We start from the raw sequence: 17,500 nt of genomic DNA, 5'->3' as shown, positions 1-17,500 counted from the left end.
TTATAAAACATAGCCAAGAATTTGATCAAGTGCTTGTGAAATACAATGGAACTCCTTCAGAAGAAAAAAAATATGAGTGACTAGCATGGCTACCACAGCTTACTCTTCCTCCAATCCATGTTAACCTTTAAACTCCCAAGATCTGATTGTAAAATTAATTCTCTCCTCTAGCTGCCATGCATTTCCTTGTAAATTAGTTGCAGTAATTCGGTGTTAGATCAAGATAACAATTAACTTCTTCCTGACAAGTTTGAGTATTCTCATTACCTGTTTGCTGGATAATGTAAGGATATTATAGGGAGAAGTTACATGTTAATCACTTCTGAGAGTCAAAGGGTTTATCATTTTGTCAGGTTACCATAACAAGGCAACAGTTAGCTTTCTTATTAGAACTCACAACAATCTCTGTATGAAATTCGGTGTGAGATTTAAACCTTGAAAGGGAAAATACCTGCTCCTGGTTGCCGGTCAGGGTGATAGACATGTAATGCCGTGGGCCTTGTCAGGCCTCCTGTGATGCTGACTCGATCATTCCCGGTATCCTTCTTACAGTGTTCTATACTATGCTGATGCCAGTCACTCCAATAAAGTCTGTCACCAAACTGAGTCAAAGCATATGGATGATACACCCTTGTGCGATCAATGAGCACCCTTCGATGCTGGCCATCTAATTGGGATTTCTCAATCTTATCTGTGTTGGCATCTGCCCAATACAGCATCTTATCAGCATAGTCTAAAGTGAGTCCGTTTGGCCATACGATGCCCGAATTTACAAGAACTTCTTTGTGTGTACCATCACTCATTTTAGCTCTTACCACTTTTGGCTCATTTCCCCAATCTGTCCAATACACTTTGTCATCTGCTGGATCAAGTACAATAGCTCTTGGTTTGTCATGGCCTGTGGCAATCAATGCCTTTCTCTGTGTGCCATCTAGATTTACAACACTAATAATCTTCTTGTTTGCATCGGTCCAAAACAGTTTACGACCCGTCCAATCCACAGCCACATCTTCTGGGATTCCCAAGTCTTCAGCTATAATATCTTCAATTTTCATAGGATCAAGCCCATCATTAATGTGTACCCTTTGAATTTTCTTAACACCTACATCAGACCAATATATCATTTGTGTTTTAATGTCAAAGTCCAAACCAACAACATTTGTTAAGCCTCGCACAACATAGTCATAACCAGTTCCATCAAGATTCACTCGCCGGATGTCCACAGTGTTGCCAAAGATTAAGAAGGGCTCTGCATTGAGAGACTTTGATTGTGGAATTAGGCAGAGAAGAGCTAAAAAGAGGAAACAGGAGAGGCCATGTTAAATCAGATATTGTATGGGTATAGGCCAGGCCCCAGTTCTTCAAAGGGTTGATGACGCTATCTGCTGGATAAAGCTCTTTCCACTGGATAGCAGGGTATGTTTTGGTAATGCTAATCCACCGTTAGCTCATTGGATAGAGCGCTGGACTGTTGAGCAGGAGGTCAAGGGTTCAAGCCCCGGCTGGACCAACACTCAGGGTGTTAAAATAATTGACAAGAATATGCTACCTTTCTATAACATCAAGAAATGGTTAGATATTCTAGTCTTCTCAGATAGGGACGAATGAATGGAGGTCCCATCTCCTGCAGGGTTAGGGGTAGGAGACGCTAATTTCCCACGCACAAGATTACTGTGTGATGGATGTCCTCCCCTGGGATGGGATGGGTGGGTTAGGACAGCAGGTCCACATCAGCTATTACAGCAGCCAATTAATCAACCTGCTTAAACAAATAATTAATGAATGTAATATAATGAATGTAGATAGCATTATCCCTTCTTTGAACATCCAGGGCAAGGATACATTAGTCTTTATTATATGTTCAAGTCTAAGCTATATTATCAAGGAAAAGGCAAAAGAAATAACTTGTCCCTGTATTTTTCACAACAACTCAAGCTGGCTTACATGATGCCCCATTCACACAAACAAAACATGTTTGGTCAAACAGATCTAACTGAATGAAAATCAGTAACAGGAAACTGAATTTTAAATGAGCTTTAAGTCATCTCTTATCTGTACCATTATTTTTCCAAAACTTTGAAGAGAACAAACATCCGTTTAAGCAGTTTTGATGAAGAGATCAATTTTAAACTGTGTTTAACAAAACAGCTTAAAAAAAATGTTTTAGTCTCAAAGTGAATGAGGTACATAGTTCTCATCTGACATGTTTAACTCATTTCTTAGAGATGAACAGACCCCACTGAAATCAATCTCATAATACTTTCATTCATATTTCCAGAGAAAGAACTGAGACAAAAATCATACTCTAGATATGCAGTTATCTCCCCTCTGAGTAATTTTGTACATCTTCAAAAGCAAAATAAATACGTCATTTTTCACTCACCAAAACAAGTGGCTATTCCAGTTTTTAGAAACCTCGAAAGCAAAATCCGGAAAAAGATCATTTTGGTCACCTGTAAAATATTAAGCGGATTGAAACTTTCGACACTTTAAAGAAACATTTTAATTAATCAGTAGAGAGAGAAGGTTTTTACTGATGAACAAAGGACCAGGCACAAGGTACAAAGAGCCGAGAACGTTTGAGGTGAACAAAAGATTTGAAAACAAAGACAGAGAACAAATAGGTTTCTAACCTATTTTATGCGAATACCTACAATTTCGTGAAGGAAAACTAAAACGAACATTGATAGAGGATCGAATGTGTCATTTTGCACCCTGGTGTACTGTTACTGCCTCAACTTGGTAATTTAAAATGTGAAGTTATATGCATGCGATCTGCAAAATGAAGCACTGAAAAAATCACCCTAGCCTTTCGTGTAGAATATAACCAACTGCGTGATCAGAGAAAACAATTTTATCAATTGTTCTCTTTATCCTGCGTTTTGGTTAAACTCTTACGCCATGCAAACAGACTATAAAATTATGCCATGTTCGTGCGGGATTAATTATGAATTAAACATTTGCATCGAGACAGGAAAGTTGGGCTGTTGACATTCAGTAAAACACTTAACAACAACCAAAGAAAGAAAACAATGACTTAAAACAAAATTTACACGAAAAATAGGTTTGACCGTATCAAATAAGTATGCATTGCATATCACAAATGTGTGCCTATATCGTTGTTTTAGTGGGCAAACCATAGTCATGCATAAAAACAATAACATCCAGTCTGCACATTGTACTCACAAAACAGCTGAAATTCTTAAGCTTGCTCAACGCCAAGACTTCAATGTTCTGTCAGGTTGACAATAACGGTGATCGATCGGTAGATGCTGCTACTTTGTGGAGAAAAGATTTTTGCAGACCTACTATTTCCGGGGTAAAGACCGGGGCATGACAAAAGGACGGTCAACCTTCCTTGAATACCCATGTTGTCGATCACTTCGAAAGTAAACAAGATAATACAAAGAGATCAGACCCCTAAATTAAACGAAATGCCAAATCAAGATCGACCCCCAGCGATGATAGGTTCGTTTCCTGATTAGCTGTTGATATTGTACCTCCCCATGAGCACAGAACTGGTGGAAAAATTTAAACACCACAAGATATTGCTCCACAAAAAATGTAAATCCCGCGTTTTGGTTACGAACGCGAAAGATCCCGAATCAGTCTCGAAGATGATCCGAAGAGGAAAAAAAGATGTTCGACAAGTCTCGGTCAAAGTCGGGAGATGGTCAGTAAACCACAGGTATCGTGTTAGGATGAACATTACAGCTTTATTTTGAAATGTTTTACAGCTGATTCTGTAGTTCAGATCTCTATAACAAGGTTTGGGATCGACATGGTATGTTAAAGAGGAGTTCTCACTTCGAAATTCTGATTTTCCATCATTCTATCGACCGCTAATTCATGTATTTTGTTTGTCGTGATTTGAAGCTTGAGTCGTTCTACAAGCTAGCTTACAGGACATGTTTGTCTTTCCACAGTCGATCACTGTCAATGTATATTCTGATTTGTCCTGCCCTTGGTGTTATGTGGGCAAGAGACGTCTCGACAAAGCCATTCAGCAGTGTACTGAAGCAGGTATAACTGTTCACTGGCATCCCTACATAATCGACAAAAATACTGCTGAAATGGGCGAGGATTACATGGCATACAATACCAGAAGGTAAATTGAGACACTTAGTCGGTGACTGGCATCTAATTTCTCCATAAAATATCACCCCTGAATTCCACACTAAGGTCATGAGAATAAAGGAAATTATCACCAACAAAAAAAGCTTTTGTTTGTTATACAAATTCTCCTTGTCAGCGCCTTAGGAAATGTATAGAGAAGAATATGGAGAATATGCATACTGATTTTTAATGTCTTCTGTGATCTATTACTGAGCAGACCCACGGAAAATTGGAATCTAGGTGTTTTAAATAATGAAGAGGTAAAAAGTTGTTAATGGTGACATCATCTATGGGTCTGTCCTTAAATAGATCATAAGTAAGAACCAATAAAACTCTGTGTGTAATAAATATATCTTATTAACCAAGCACGAGGGCTTTACTGGGAGAATATTGGCCTGAGGTCTTGACAGTACGGACTGAGCGCAGCAAGGTCCATACAAAAAAGACCGAGGGCCGATATTCTTCCAGTACAGTCCCGAGCAAGCTTGGTTAATAAGAGATTTATTATACGACTGAAGTTCAAAGGGACACAAGTGCGGTATCATTCAGGACCATTCGGGACAGTGCCCGGTCCAATACTTAGGGAATATTGGACTGGCAATAGAGCATTTTGATTGGTTGATTTTAGTTATTGCCCCTCTGACTGCCCGAGTCGTGTAATAATACTTACTGACTGACTTTGATGGGGCTGGACAGGAAAATATTTGCCTTGAGGTCTTGACATATAGACCAAGGGCAGTGAGGTCTGTACCTCATGACTGAGAGACAAATATTTTCTTTTCCTGTGCAATCAAACTCAGTCAATAAGCATTTAATCACGTGACCAATAAGTGTTGAAAATTTCAATCTAAATGGGACATGATAGAAGGGCACACGCAGCTGCACAAGCACAAATAAATTCTGGAATTATAACTTGTCCTTTATTTTTTTTTTTAGTCAGAACAAGAAACTTGCAATTCCTTGAAAAACACAAATTTTTTTTCTCATTTCTTTTTTTTTTAAGTTTTTGTAACAAAGCAACATGAGGGCAGCAGGGCTGGACTGTTTTTTTTTTTTTTAACTAGCTCATGTCAACATGGGCTGATTAACCCATCCAGCCTTGCACAATGATTTTCTTTAAGGGATTGCAGGAGTAGGGCCGGACAGGTCATATGATAATTCAGCTTATTGCATGATAAAGGGATGGATAAAGGGGGATAAGTTTCTAAAGAAACTATGGTTCCGTGTCAGTGGAGGTAACAAGGTAATTTGGTTATATCAACTAAGTTGAAATTGTAAATTCGCCACCATAAAGAGTTAAAAAGCTGCAGTTTCAAGTGTTAGTATATTCGTTAGAGTGAATGGAAGAATTATGGGTTGTGTTTGGGTTTATATGCAGAAAGGGGAGCTATCCTATTGGAAGGAACATGTAGACAAGAAAAACACGAATAAATTAGTAGAATGGGGTTAAGAGCACTGATTTGAAAGATAAACTTTTGTTTAAGAGTTTTGCGGCTTTATGAGCCACCTAAATGTAAGGAAAGACCACAGTGCTGCTTAGAATGATTAGCTAGATAAGTGTCTAGCAACTGGTTGATATTAGAGGGATTGACTGACTAACTGGTTCTCTCTCTCTCTCTCTCTCTCTCTCTCTCTCTCGCTCACCCACTTATCTAAATGATTGACTGACTGACTGATTCAATGTAGGTGGGGTGGTGATGGATGGACACGATCACTCAGAAGGGCAGGACAACAAGATGGATTAGAATTCAAAAACTGGAAGACATGGCCTAACTCTTTACATGGTCACCGCCTCATTCACCTGGCTGGGTTGCAGAAAGGACCCGAAGGACAAGGCAAAGCTAAAGATCTCCTATTGCGTATGATTTACGAAGATGGCAAAAATGTTAGTGACATTGGTACACTGATTGAAGCTGCTAAAGAGCTGGGCTTGGAAGGTGCTGAGGACTATCTCAAATCCTCCTCTGACATAGATTTGGTTTTGTCTCAAGATTCATATGCAAAATCTCAAATGAAGATATCTGGTGTGCCCTACTTTGTCATATCAAGTGACAGTAAAGATAAGAGGTCAATATCTTTGTCGGGGGCCCAAGGCTCAGAACAATTTTTGGCAGCATTTAGTCATGTGACCAAATAGATGCCATTGGAAATGTATGGTAACTAAGAATAGTTGTGACTATAAACCTGCTAGCTGCTAGACATTTCCTTGTAAATTAGTTGCAAGAATTTGTTGTTAGATCAAGAAAATAACTTCTCCCTGATAAGTTTGGAGAAATTAGGTTAGGGAGAAATTACATGTCAATCACTTCAGGGAGTCACTGGTTAAAAGAGATTGCCAACTGATCAGTCAGAACTGCACTTGTGATGTCAGATACCCAATGCTCTGAGGCTTAAAACTCACCGCTGACTGTTCCTTCAGAACTGTCATGGAATATTAGGGACCTTACGCAACCACGACGGCGACGGCAACGAGGACGTGGAAAAACAAGAAATCTAATTGGCAGAACAATAGCTCAGCACGTGCATTTTGAAACTTTGTGCATTTCTTAGCCGTCCTATGCAAAACAACAACGTGAAATCGCCAAAATTTGCATCGTCTGCGAACCGAAAACGCGACGGCAAATTATTTTAATTTTCATTTGGAACTCAACGCTACTTTTATACGTCATGCTGAAGTTGAGCTGTGGCACTGTATAAGACAGTAAGCTCCTGCAACCATTTTTGAAATTCTAACTAAGAGTAGAAATTCATTTTTTAATCGAAGGCTTCCTTGGCGTTGCCGTCCTGATTGCGTAAGGTCCCTATTGACTGTTGTGATAGAAGACACATGAAGTACTGAGACTTAAGTGAATAAGGTATATCAAACACAACTGTAATTTTGTGCAAATCCTCTACATCCAGGGAGACATTGGTCTTTATCTACCTTGCCCTTGCAGCTTACAGCATAAGAATCCATGAAACAAATATTTTATTTTCTGAATTAACTGTTGTATTATTAATTTTGGTTTTATCAACTGAGTTGATAATGTGAATTGGCCACCATAAAGAGTTTCAAAGCTGACTTTTCAGGATTAGCCCTTCATCATTCACTCTGATGAAGAGCTAATGCTCAAAATGTCAGCTTTGAAACTCTTTTTGGTGGCCAATTCACATTATCGACTCAGTTATTAAAACCAAAATTACCTATTTACTCCCACCCATGCAGCACCACAGTTTCTTTGGAAATTAACCCCCTTTATTCATTTTTTTTTTGTTATCAAATATGGGGACAAACAACTAAAAAAATAATAATTATTGAAATAAATGTTGGATGCTATTTTTCTTTGATAATCAGATTAAAAAAAATTTTTTGCAACTCATCATTTGAATGTATAGTTTCAGAAATTTATGGAAAAGCTTCGTTCTCGATGCTTCTTTTAAAGAAAAAAAATTTATTTATGTATCTATATTTAAATGGTCCATTTCTTCGCCGTTCAAGGGTAATCATACCAGTTAAGAGGCAAAAAAGTATCGAGCGTCAGACAAACATCCTCTATGCGAGTTGTCCCCCATGCACACTTCAGTTAACCCCAAAGTGAATGGCCCTAGGGCTAGTTTCTTACTTCAGAGTAATTTTGTAACTTTTAAATCGGAACCACACACGAGACCCTACACCTTTTTGTATGTTGCATATACTCTCCGAGCTTTTTCTCTTGGCGTATTCGTTGCAGTTGGAAGTACTCTTCCGTGAAGAAGCGGAGCTAGAAGACTGTGCTGTAGAACAATTCTTTTCAGTCCTCTGATTTTTACCCGTTTGGGAAACATCATTTTCGTTACAACTAGCGCTGGATTTTTCAGACTCTACTAAAGTACCAGCACTATCCCATGAGTTGGTAGCGGAAGGTGTTCCTGCCATCATCTGGAGCTTGTTTTGTGCTTTCACAGTAGTTGACTTGCTCCCTCTATAAAGATGACGAAATCTTGGTCCCCGCAGATCTTCCTCAGAAGATTTAGAGCTATACCATGGCGTGACAACTGCAGGTCTTGGAACCCCACCCATGTACCCATTTTTGGTTTCCACTTTTCCGTGATTATCTCTCATTGTAGTTGAGGTGCCTAATGAGTTCGCGGCACACGTCCTTGTCTTCGTTACCCTCATCCTTTCCTGGGCTGACGGAACCTCTCTGAAGTGATGGCCAGTGGTTGTTTCTGGGATATCTTCACTCAGGGTATCATCACGGTCCCACAAAGAGGCAGTAGAAGGCCGGGTACTTACAGAACTACACCTGCTAGCGCCATCATCCAATCTGCTGTTAGAACAGTCCTCCACATTCGTATTAAAAACCCGCGCAACGGTTTTGTCATGTGGCAAGACTGGACAGCCACTATCATTGTCGTGCGACGCCTTTCTCCTAACTGCATCTTTAATCCTCTTAAGGAGTCGCACTTTGTCGGTTTGCCTCTTTTCATCTTGGCTCCCGCGTTTCTTTCTCAGAAATCGTCGTGGTTTTTTTTTGGCCTTTTCTTCTCCTTTGATGGGCTTCGTTGTTCTGTGTGAGGTGTGAGAGTGCTGTCTCACCGTGTCTCGGGCATTATTGCCCTCTTCTTTCTTTGATCTTCTGGTCTTGAAACCTGAAGCAGCAGGCTTTTCTACCGGTGGTAATGCACATGACTGAACGCTATTTTGTTGGCCCAGTCCATGAAGTTGGACAGTTCTGTTTGTGTTTCTAGCCAGCTGCCGTGATTTTGTTTCACGATTTAAAGCCTCTTCCTGTGGTTGGGAGAACTCACAGTCATTTTCCGAATCAAACAACAATGTCCCAGACGATGACGATTCACCATCCCCGTCGAAATCAACCGTGGCGCATGAACCCCTTACACTCAACTCCAGTTCAGACCGAAACGAAACAACACTTGGAGCAGGCTTCGTATCGGTTGCAACAGAGGGTATTTGATCTGATTCTCCACTTTCAACCCTTTTTTGTCCATTTTCGTATCGTTTTTTACTGATTTGTCTGAAAATATCGCCGTAAAACAGTTTGCCATTTTAATATTAACCTTAACTGCAAGGAAAACACTTGACGTATTATTAAATTATTTTTGTGATTGTGACGTAAAGTTTGATAGCAACATACTTGCGTCGTGATTTTAAGTGCGCGCGCCTTGTTTTGTCGGTCTTTCCTTTCTGTGTCTGTTTCTTTTCTGCGTCTGTGTTACCTATCTCCAAGATATTGAATAGTATCTGGTGAACTAGGCTATTATCTCACCTGTTAGACACATTCTGGCCCCGGTTGTTCGAAGGCTGCATAACGCTATCCACTAGATAAATCTTTCTCCGGTTGATAGCGCAGTACGTTTTAGTAACACTTCTCCGCCGGGTAGCGATTTCTCCGTTGGATAGCGTTAACCGCTCTCTGAACAACCAGGCCTTGGTATACAAATTACTTCTTTTCATCGGGACCCAGTTTTATAAAGGGCGGATGAGGCTAACCAACGGATAAATCGCTAACCAGCGGACAAGTGATAGCAAAACGTACTTCGCTCTCCACCGGATACAGATTTATCCACTGGATAGTGTTTCTCAAACTTCAAACAACCGGGGCCTGTTCTTTTGCGGGAAGAGCGATACCACACCTGCTGCGACGAGACCTGGGGCCCGTTTCTCGAAAGTCCCGGTAACTTAACGGACCCGTAAAGCGGTTCTGTTTTCATTCAGGATGGGAATTTGAAAAGTTTTGAAAACAACAAAATGAAACCATCAACTAAAGAAACAAAATGGAGTGGTTTGGGGGCCAGAACCTGCTTTTATATCCTTTGAATTTTTATTTTAAAACATGGCCTCGAGCCCGCTAAGTTACCGGGACTTTCGAGAAACGGGTCCCTGGTCGCAAAACGCTTACACGCTTCCTGTCGCCCGTGACAAGCGCACGCATGCACCAGCAAAACTTAAAAACAATTGACTCCGTAGTTCGTGAAAATCAACCTTCATATGTGCGGGCAAATCGTCTTATACCCTCGTGAACAAAAACAAAACTGCTTGGTATAAAACACTTAATACAATGTTGCAAATTTCAATGACTTTATTTACAACTCTAATTAAAAATTGTAAAATTTCTAAAACAAGGGCTCATCCGCTTTCACGTTCATATCGCGTCCACAAACCAGTGTGGCGCTAGTTTTATAAAGGCATTTGCATTCCAAGGGATTGTAATATTTACAAATAAATTATAGCGTCAACCGCCTCTCGCTTCCAAGATCTCATTAGCAATTCTCCTTACTGTCTGCCATATAATTCTTATGATGTGAGTTCAAAGAATTTGTTATTGGATCAACTAAATCCCCTAATTGGTATTTTTGTATATTCTCATCACTTTTCTTCTCGATCTTGTATGGATATCGTTAGGAGAAATTCTGTCTTGATCACTAGTGGGAGTTAAAGAGTTAAAAGGGGTTGGCGATACTCTCATCAGAGAATATCGCCAGAATATCCCAGCTAAGAACGACAGGTTCGTCATTTTCTTTAAAATCACTTCCATAATATTGGTTTAATTGCAAGATAATTTTCTTCATCTGCTGCTCATGATGGAGCCGATTCTCCGGCTGTATTCCCCTTACCCGATTTGTTTGGTAATAAAGAGAGATTGATAAATCAGATACGATGAATATATGAAGTTCATATATTTTGAACTGGGGTTATAGATACGTATGATGCACGATCCTCGCAGTAGAGAGCACTATTTATGCAATAGCGAAAATCAGACCTGAAAAAAAACCAGGCCTGTACGGGATTCGAACCACTGACCTCTGCGATACTAGTGCAGTACTCTACCAATTGAGCTAACAAGCCAACTAGGAGCAGACCGTTAAGTTGATTCGTAATAAAACCGTGATGATAAATCAGATACGATGAAAATATGAAGTTCATATATTTTGAACTGCGGTTATAGATACGTATGATCCACGATCCTCGCAGTAGAGAGCGCTATTTATGCAATAGGGAAAATCAGACAGACCTGAAAAAAATCAGGCCTGTACGGGACTCGAACCACTGACCTCTTCTGCGAGGATCGTGCATCATACGTAAAGAGAGATTGTTACGAGGGGTAACAAGCTAAGCGAATTACCTGTGGGAATTAAAGAGATAGAACGCGCGGAATTATGTAATGGTGATGTCGTGTCGTTGTGTCGAGTAATCTTCTCTGGAAATCGGAGAGTAACTAAGTCGGAATGGGTATGGCAACCAATGCTCCAAGAGTTATCTACTTCAACAACGCCATACCAGTCCAGCGGCAAGTTTTGAATTGAACTCTTGAGTAAAGAGAACTCAAAGTTCTGAGAAATGTCGCATTAGACCAAAATCAATGAACGGAAAAACTACCAATTTTTCGCAGTCACTCATTTTCTCGCTCAAAATGGAATATGCAAGAATAAAATTTTGCAAGTGGCAAAAAGTGGTGATAAATGGAACTAGTTTTGGCAAAAAGCAAGAATTTGAAACTATCGTTTCAATTTCCCACGGCTTTTAACTTTAACCACAAAAACACTATACTGAACAGTAAGAACAAAATTGTTCTTCGTTTTTGACAACGAACAACAGTCGACCTCCTAAAGGCCCGTTTAAAGAAATTGACGGTGCTTGTGACACAAATTGTGGACCGTATGCTAAGTGAAGTAAGGACTTGAAAATTATTTTGTAACAGGACATAAAATTTTGCGTTGCTATTTCTTGCGTCAACCGATATTTCGAGGGAACTCGATCTCGTGATTTTTCTGAAATAGAAAAATGAAGTCATGCAGCAATTAGTATCAATAAGGTAGAAAACTCAAAGCGAGCCAAAAATGCATTTTAAGTGCACTGTTTGGTTTCTCTCGGTTACTCCTGCGTAATGTCAGGATGAAAATTAAACCTCTTGGAAGGAGGAGTCCACGTAGAACTGCGGCTTGCAAGACAAATGAATCCGAGTCCAAGAGGGCTCATGGTATATCCAGCCAACTCTTTCAAACTCGTTTTCAGGCCTTAACAGTTGTCCTTTAGTATTTGTTGCCACAACTTGATAATCAATCGAGGAATGTTTCCCTCGATGATATGGATCCCCTGTCTCGCACCTTGGCCCGTAACACCCCACAGATTTTTGACAAACTAATCACTTCATAACTTTCCCAGTGGAGGGACTTCGTGTTCCTCGGGAAGACCAGTTCCGACGGAATTTCGGAGATTCCTTATCGGCCTTTTTCGCCCGGCATGACGAAGATGAGCGCTTGAACGGCAACTGAATAAAATGGTGCTTACCGGGTGCAGCACTAGACAGAGAACTAAGGGAAGAAGACAGAGAAGACGAGGAAGACGCCACCCTCAGGTCCTCAGTGCTAGAGCTGAGAAGTATTGGTTTGACAGACGCCACAGAACCTGAACGCTGTGTTTTTTGATCGGTCAGGGGTACACCATACACCTCTACTACAGCTTCCAAGAACTTTACAAAGAGCTGCGCACGGCTTGCCTGACCGCTTTGCTCCTGCGAAAAAAAATTAACATGGATTTTTTACCCGCACAAAGCTCTAGATCCTAGCAGAATACAGGACCATTGTTTCCTGTGAACCTTCTTATTGCCTAGCTCAACATAGAGTTCTCTGTGTCTCGGTGGTAAACCATAGGACTGCGAAATGTGAAGGTCTGAGGTTTGAATTCTCAAGGGAGATTCGCATTTTTTCGTTTCCAAGATCACTGGAAATGAACTACATCTTGTAAGACCCTTACAAGTATTTTCAAAGCTAATCTTAAACACACTGTGAGCTGAATCGCTGCTGAAAGAACAAAAACGGAGACAAATTAATCTTTGTTTTCTTTTCCGCCTTGGAAGACGAGGAATTAAAGTCGTACACGAGGCCATCACGTTTACACGAGAAAAACAAATTCCTGACATTAAAAACAGAGACTTCATGACCTATAATTGAAATTATTTTTTGTACCTCTTAGTTCCACATCACCTGGAAATTAAACGTCATTGCATACAGTTTAGCTGTACTTTGATTTTCACTTACTTGATAGATAGCTTGACTTCATAACAGGATCGCCGTTTAGCTTCACAGCGCTCACTGAATGTACAATTGTCTGTATCGCTTTCAGAGTGGCTACATCATCAGAATGGCCGAGCACAATGGATAGATCCGAGTCTAAGAGATTATAACTGCACAAGAACAAAAAAATATTAGCTAGAACGGTTCTCTTTTCTCTATTGTGTGGGGTGGCAATTAACTACTCTATCAAAAACAAAAAATAAACTAGGTAACTAGTTTTTAATTTCGAGACTCGATAGCGGACAAATGAAACAGTTCGTAGATAACAAGTAGTAGCTAAATTTGGAAAGCTGATGATTGGAGCCTGCAGCAAGCTTTCATTATGGTTGCGGCATGGGTGGCCGGTAAAGCATGCGCGAGGTCTGCGAGGGGTCTGACACTAAAAACCTTTCGCGGACCTCCTGTGCACTCACATCGCTCGCCAGCTTGGAACGCCTTTTGAATTAGTGTAGAAAACTTGGTGTCATATCAAGATGCCCTTCTCACCACTTATTCGCTGGGAAACGCTCTAGTATCGTAAAATTACAAGTATGAAAATAAAGGGTTAGCGACGTTCCAGTGTGCCTTGGACAAGCATATGAGCAGCTGATAAAGACTATTAAATAATTAGAGTACTCACATGACAGGGAAAACTCCAGGGAATACCAAGCTAGCCTCCGCTAATACCTGGTACAAATACCGTGACTCTACATCTCCAGTGACGTGCTCAAACAGCATTGCCTAGCAAGAAACCAACAACTTGAATCAATAAAACTAGGGTCTCTCTGTTAGCGGAAACTCGCCCACACATACAGCTCGTTTGACCTCCTACAAAAACTCTGTGTATACACTTTCCAAATGCCACCATCAGCCCTGCTCAGTCACCCTTCAATGGACTTCCAACGGCCGACGAAAGAGAGGCCGTCCCAAGGAAACTTGGAAGAGAACTGCAGAAAGGGATGTGAGGGACGGAGGCTGGAGATGGAGGCAGCTTGGCCCATGGCAACAGATGGCGTTCTCTGGCCGAGGCCGAGACGCACGAAGAGAACTAAACAACTAACGCTTTCCGGTAAGGGCACTTTCCGGTAAGGGCACACGTACTTTCGAGGTGTACCATAAAGACACTTTTTGATTGGGTATCTTATGGTGAAAATCAAAACTAAAGTAGTACTGTATTCTACTCGACGCACAATTGAAAACGGCTACAAAGCACTACTCCTCCTACTTATCTATAATTTTCATTAGCTAACGATAGTTGTTATCGTTACCAGAATAATTGAATAAGCAGGAACAAGTCGTAACATAGAATAATTTATTTCGAGCTCAAAACATAACAGAACCAAGATAGCCACTGCGAGAAAAAAAGAGTACCGATGCCCGCAGTCCTGGGCGGCAAAACCTCAAAAGGGCGGGAAAACGAGTGATATTTGAAAAAATCCTTCTTTAACAATAATGAAATAACCTCTGTTCTGATTGGTCTGTGTGATTTCGTTATGTCGGTTTCCTGACGATCGAATAAACGTTTCTATGAAGCAAAACCAAAGCAATCCCGAAACACTTTTCGAAACTCAATTGAAAGTTGTTCTAAATCAATTCACCCTCAGGGACGTCATTCCGAAATTATCCAAACAACCTTACCAGGGCGGTCAACAGCAAAGCTTGAGTCTGATTGTCGTTCACAATGCTTGGATCCAAGAGCATGTTTCGACATTCCGAGGGACAAACAAAGGCCTCGTCACTAGTACTGTCATCAACTGTAATCACTATGGACACTTGGTGCTCCGTATTCAAAGACGTTACGCTTCCGGAGAGACTGCCGTCAAGTTTGCCTGGAAAATTCAGGGTGGGGCTGTCGGGCTCTTTTTTGGCACCCGGGCGCAAGCTAGAGCGAACTTCCTCAGATACGGGTAACAAAGCTACGAAGAATCAAAGTCAAACAACACCTTTAAAATCTTCCGTAGTCAAGTTAGAAAACTAAATGTGATTGAACTTTTTAATGAGTAGTTTTCGTCCTCCCCACCCCCGAAAAAAAGGCGCCTAAACGCGTCAGGGGCTACCTTCAGCTCATATGCTTTTATTTTTTCTATGACAAGGTATTTTCGAGGTTTTATTTCAAGAGAACGTAAGTTCTACCAAGTTTTCAGGACTTTTGCAGTTCACAGAACCTTTGCAAGACAACTTTTGCACAGACCAAAACTAACTTCAGCTTGAAGGGGAACAAAAATATTAGTTTGGTACAATAGGAAAAAAAAAAAAAACAGAAAAGAAGCAATGATTAACCACGAGTGAAAAAGGATAACTAGGGAGGAAGTAAAACAAAACGAATAACGAAGTCAAAAATAAAGACTTTGGGCGAATTCTACCAAGAAGCAAAAATCTTTGGCGACTTCGCCCAGTTTAACATTAGGCATTCCTCTGCAGTAAGGAACACTTTGTCAGTCCTTTAACTTACCAGCCAAATATGCAAGATTTTCTTTGTTGACTATAAAAGAACCACGACTGCAAGGAAATTAAAGTGTCATCAGTTCCCTTACGCTGACTGTATCAAGCGTCATTTCAACAGACTGCAGTGACATGCTACAATACAAATGACAGTGAAGAGCTATTGCCCTTAGAATCCCTAAGAATGGCCAGCATCTAATTTCTCCTTACCGTATCACAGCTGAATCAACCAATGAGGTCATGAGAAGTTAAAAAAATGATCGCCAACTAAATAAGCTCCTAAGTGCTTTGAACTTCTTTTTCTCAGTTCCAAAGGAGATTAAGAAGATTAAACCGGAAAGTATGGAGAATATGCACTCGGATGTTGAGATTTAGAGGGTAACGCAGCAAAACGAGGCGCGTTTCGTAAAAACAACAAGCCAATTAGAGCTAAGGAAAATGTCACAAGGAGTAAATGGGAACTCAAATTTAAAACAAACAAACTTTAAGAAGCGCCGGAAGACACACGTGACCAAGATGTGATAAGTTAAAATATTGACGTCAATTTGTTTTTTACAATAAAAGTATGATTTTATTTAAGTTTTCGGAAAATCACGCGCGCGCGCATTGCGTGACACGACACGTCATTTTCATGATCCGTAACCTTATTGACAATGGTTCTCGACCAATAAGCGCGTGACAATTTCTACAATTATTGTAACAACAAAATTTTCCGGCATCTCCTTGGTTGAAAGGGTAGCACGAATTCCTCATACCACTCACAGAGCAAATGAAGAAAAATCTACTGCAATCCCAGTTTGTTTTCGACATTAAGTTGCAATTAGCCTTTTCCAATCCATACCTGCCTTGTCTTCCGTTTGCTAGTGATGTTATACATCAAGTTCAGGATGCGAATACGAGCCGAAGAGGTGGCCTGGGGATGATATACTCCAACAAAAATTAAGCAGAAAACAGATTCAGTGGATAAAAACTATTTCACCAGTTTTAACTGACCAGTAACTGTAAGGCATAGCGTTCGTGTTACTGCTTTCATTAAGTTCCTCAGTTTTGGAAAACATTACTAATCCTGGGCACAAGTTGACAAATGTAAAAGAGCCCTCCTTCTACTGACACAATAGCAAATCAAACACGCCAACAAATTTTAGAAAAATTGTAATTAAAGAAACAGTGCTATACCCTTCACAAGGTGTATCATCAGCGCAAAGTGGAAATTGTTTGAAAAGTGAAGGCCAACGAAATGGTCCATTTGCTTACAGTGAAACTCTAGCAGTGGTTCTTCACGTACCACCATGAGAACTTTGTCCACCGACTGTAGAAAAAAGAAAATAAGGACAAAGTGTAAGCCAAGTCATGTCTTAAACAAAGGTGTCATCTCTTTTAATGTGTAGACGGTAGCGTGGCCGAGTGGTCTAAGGCGCTGGTTTAAGGCACCAGTCATTTCGATGGCGTGGGTTCGAATCCCACCGCTGCCAATATAGTAGTTTTTTGAAACTTTTAATGAAAATAATATCTAAATTTGATTCAAGCAAGGCTCTGGCAGCAGAACTCACAATTGCATTCCTATTTTTTTTACGAACCTCTGATTCAAAGGCACCATGTGTTTCGAGTGATATGAAGCTCTGCTCCAAAAGTGCCAAACCACAAGGTTATAGAGACACTTCTGACAGTCCAGGGTGCATTTAGTTTAGGTTACGCCGAAGATCTTCGGCGTGGGTTTTAAAATTTTTCGGCGTACCGGCGTGCGATCGACAAGATGTTGGCGCACTGAAGCGAATGATGAAGGCAATACTTGGCGTAACTGGCGCACCCTCTTTAACCTGGCGTAGCCACGAAAGGCCACTTGACCTGTGGCGGCTGTGGCCAATAAATGAATAAATGTATGATCTTTTTGAGTGCATATATCTTTGCA

General features: G+C 40.5%; 2 protein-coding genes and 1 non-coding gene across 5 annotated transcripts in view; 2 read left to right on the top strand and 1 right to left on the bottom strand.

The window, feature by feature from the left end:
• LOC111338214 (protocadherin Fat 4) overlaps positions 1-3,467 on the bottom strand; it is a 17,680-nt gene extending 14,213 nt beyond the window's left edge. Inside the window, exons 1-3 of the mRNA XM_022944652.2 lie at positions 3,187-3,467; positions 2,384-2,453; positions 452-1,291 (exon numbers count right to left, since the gene is read on the bottom strand). Coding sequence (XP_022800387.2) covers positions 452-1,291; positions 2,384-2,444 — 901 coding nt within the window. The 5' untranslated portion in view covers positions 2,445-2,453; positions 3,187-3,467. The remainder of the gene's footprint in view (positions 1-451; positions 1,292-2,383; positions 2,454-3,186) is intronic.
• The window catches only part of LOC111338218 (uncharacterized), a 22,923-nt gene extending 15,827 nt beyond the window's left edge, over positions 1-7,096 (top strand). Inside the window, exons 1-3 of one of the 3 annotated variants that reach the window (XM_088743929.1) lie at positions 3,520-3,688; positions 3,927-4,108; positions 5,803-7,096. In XM_088743929.1, the coding sequence (XP_088600055.1) occupies positions 3,671-3,688; positions 3,927-4,108; positions 5,803-6,253 (651 nt within the window). In that variant the 5' untranslated portion in view covers positions 3,520-3,670 and the 3' untranslated portion in view covers positions 6,254-7,096. Of the gene's footprint in view, positions 1-3,519; positions 3,785-3,926; positions 4,109-5,802 lie in introns of those variants that run through there. The other 2 variants (XM_022944655.2, XM_088743930.1) reach the window with 2 other exon arrangements.
• Positions 7,097-16,981: 9,885 nt separating this feature from the next.
• On the top strand, positions 16,982-17,063 carry Trnal-aag (transfer RNA leucine (anticodon AAG)). The gene has a single exon. It is a non-coding gene; the product is annotated as a tRNA-Leu (tRNA).
• The last annotated feature ends 437 nt before the right edge of the window (positions 17,064-17,500 follow it).

Source organism: Stylophora pistillata, chromosome 13 (assembly GCF_964205215.1).
Source record: "Stylophora pistillata chromosome 13, jaStyPist1.2, whole genome shotgun sequence".
NCBI classification, from domain to species: Eukaryota; Metazoa; Cnidaria; class Anthozoa; order Scleractinia; family Pocilloporidae; genus Stylophora; species Stylophora pistillata.
This window is presented reverse-complemented; position numbering and strand designations above follow the sequence as displayed.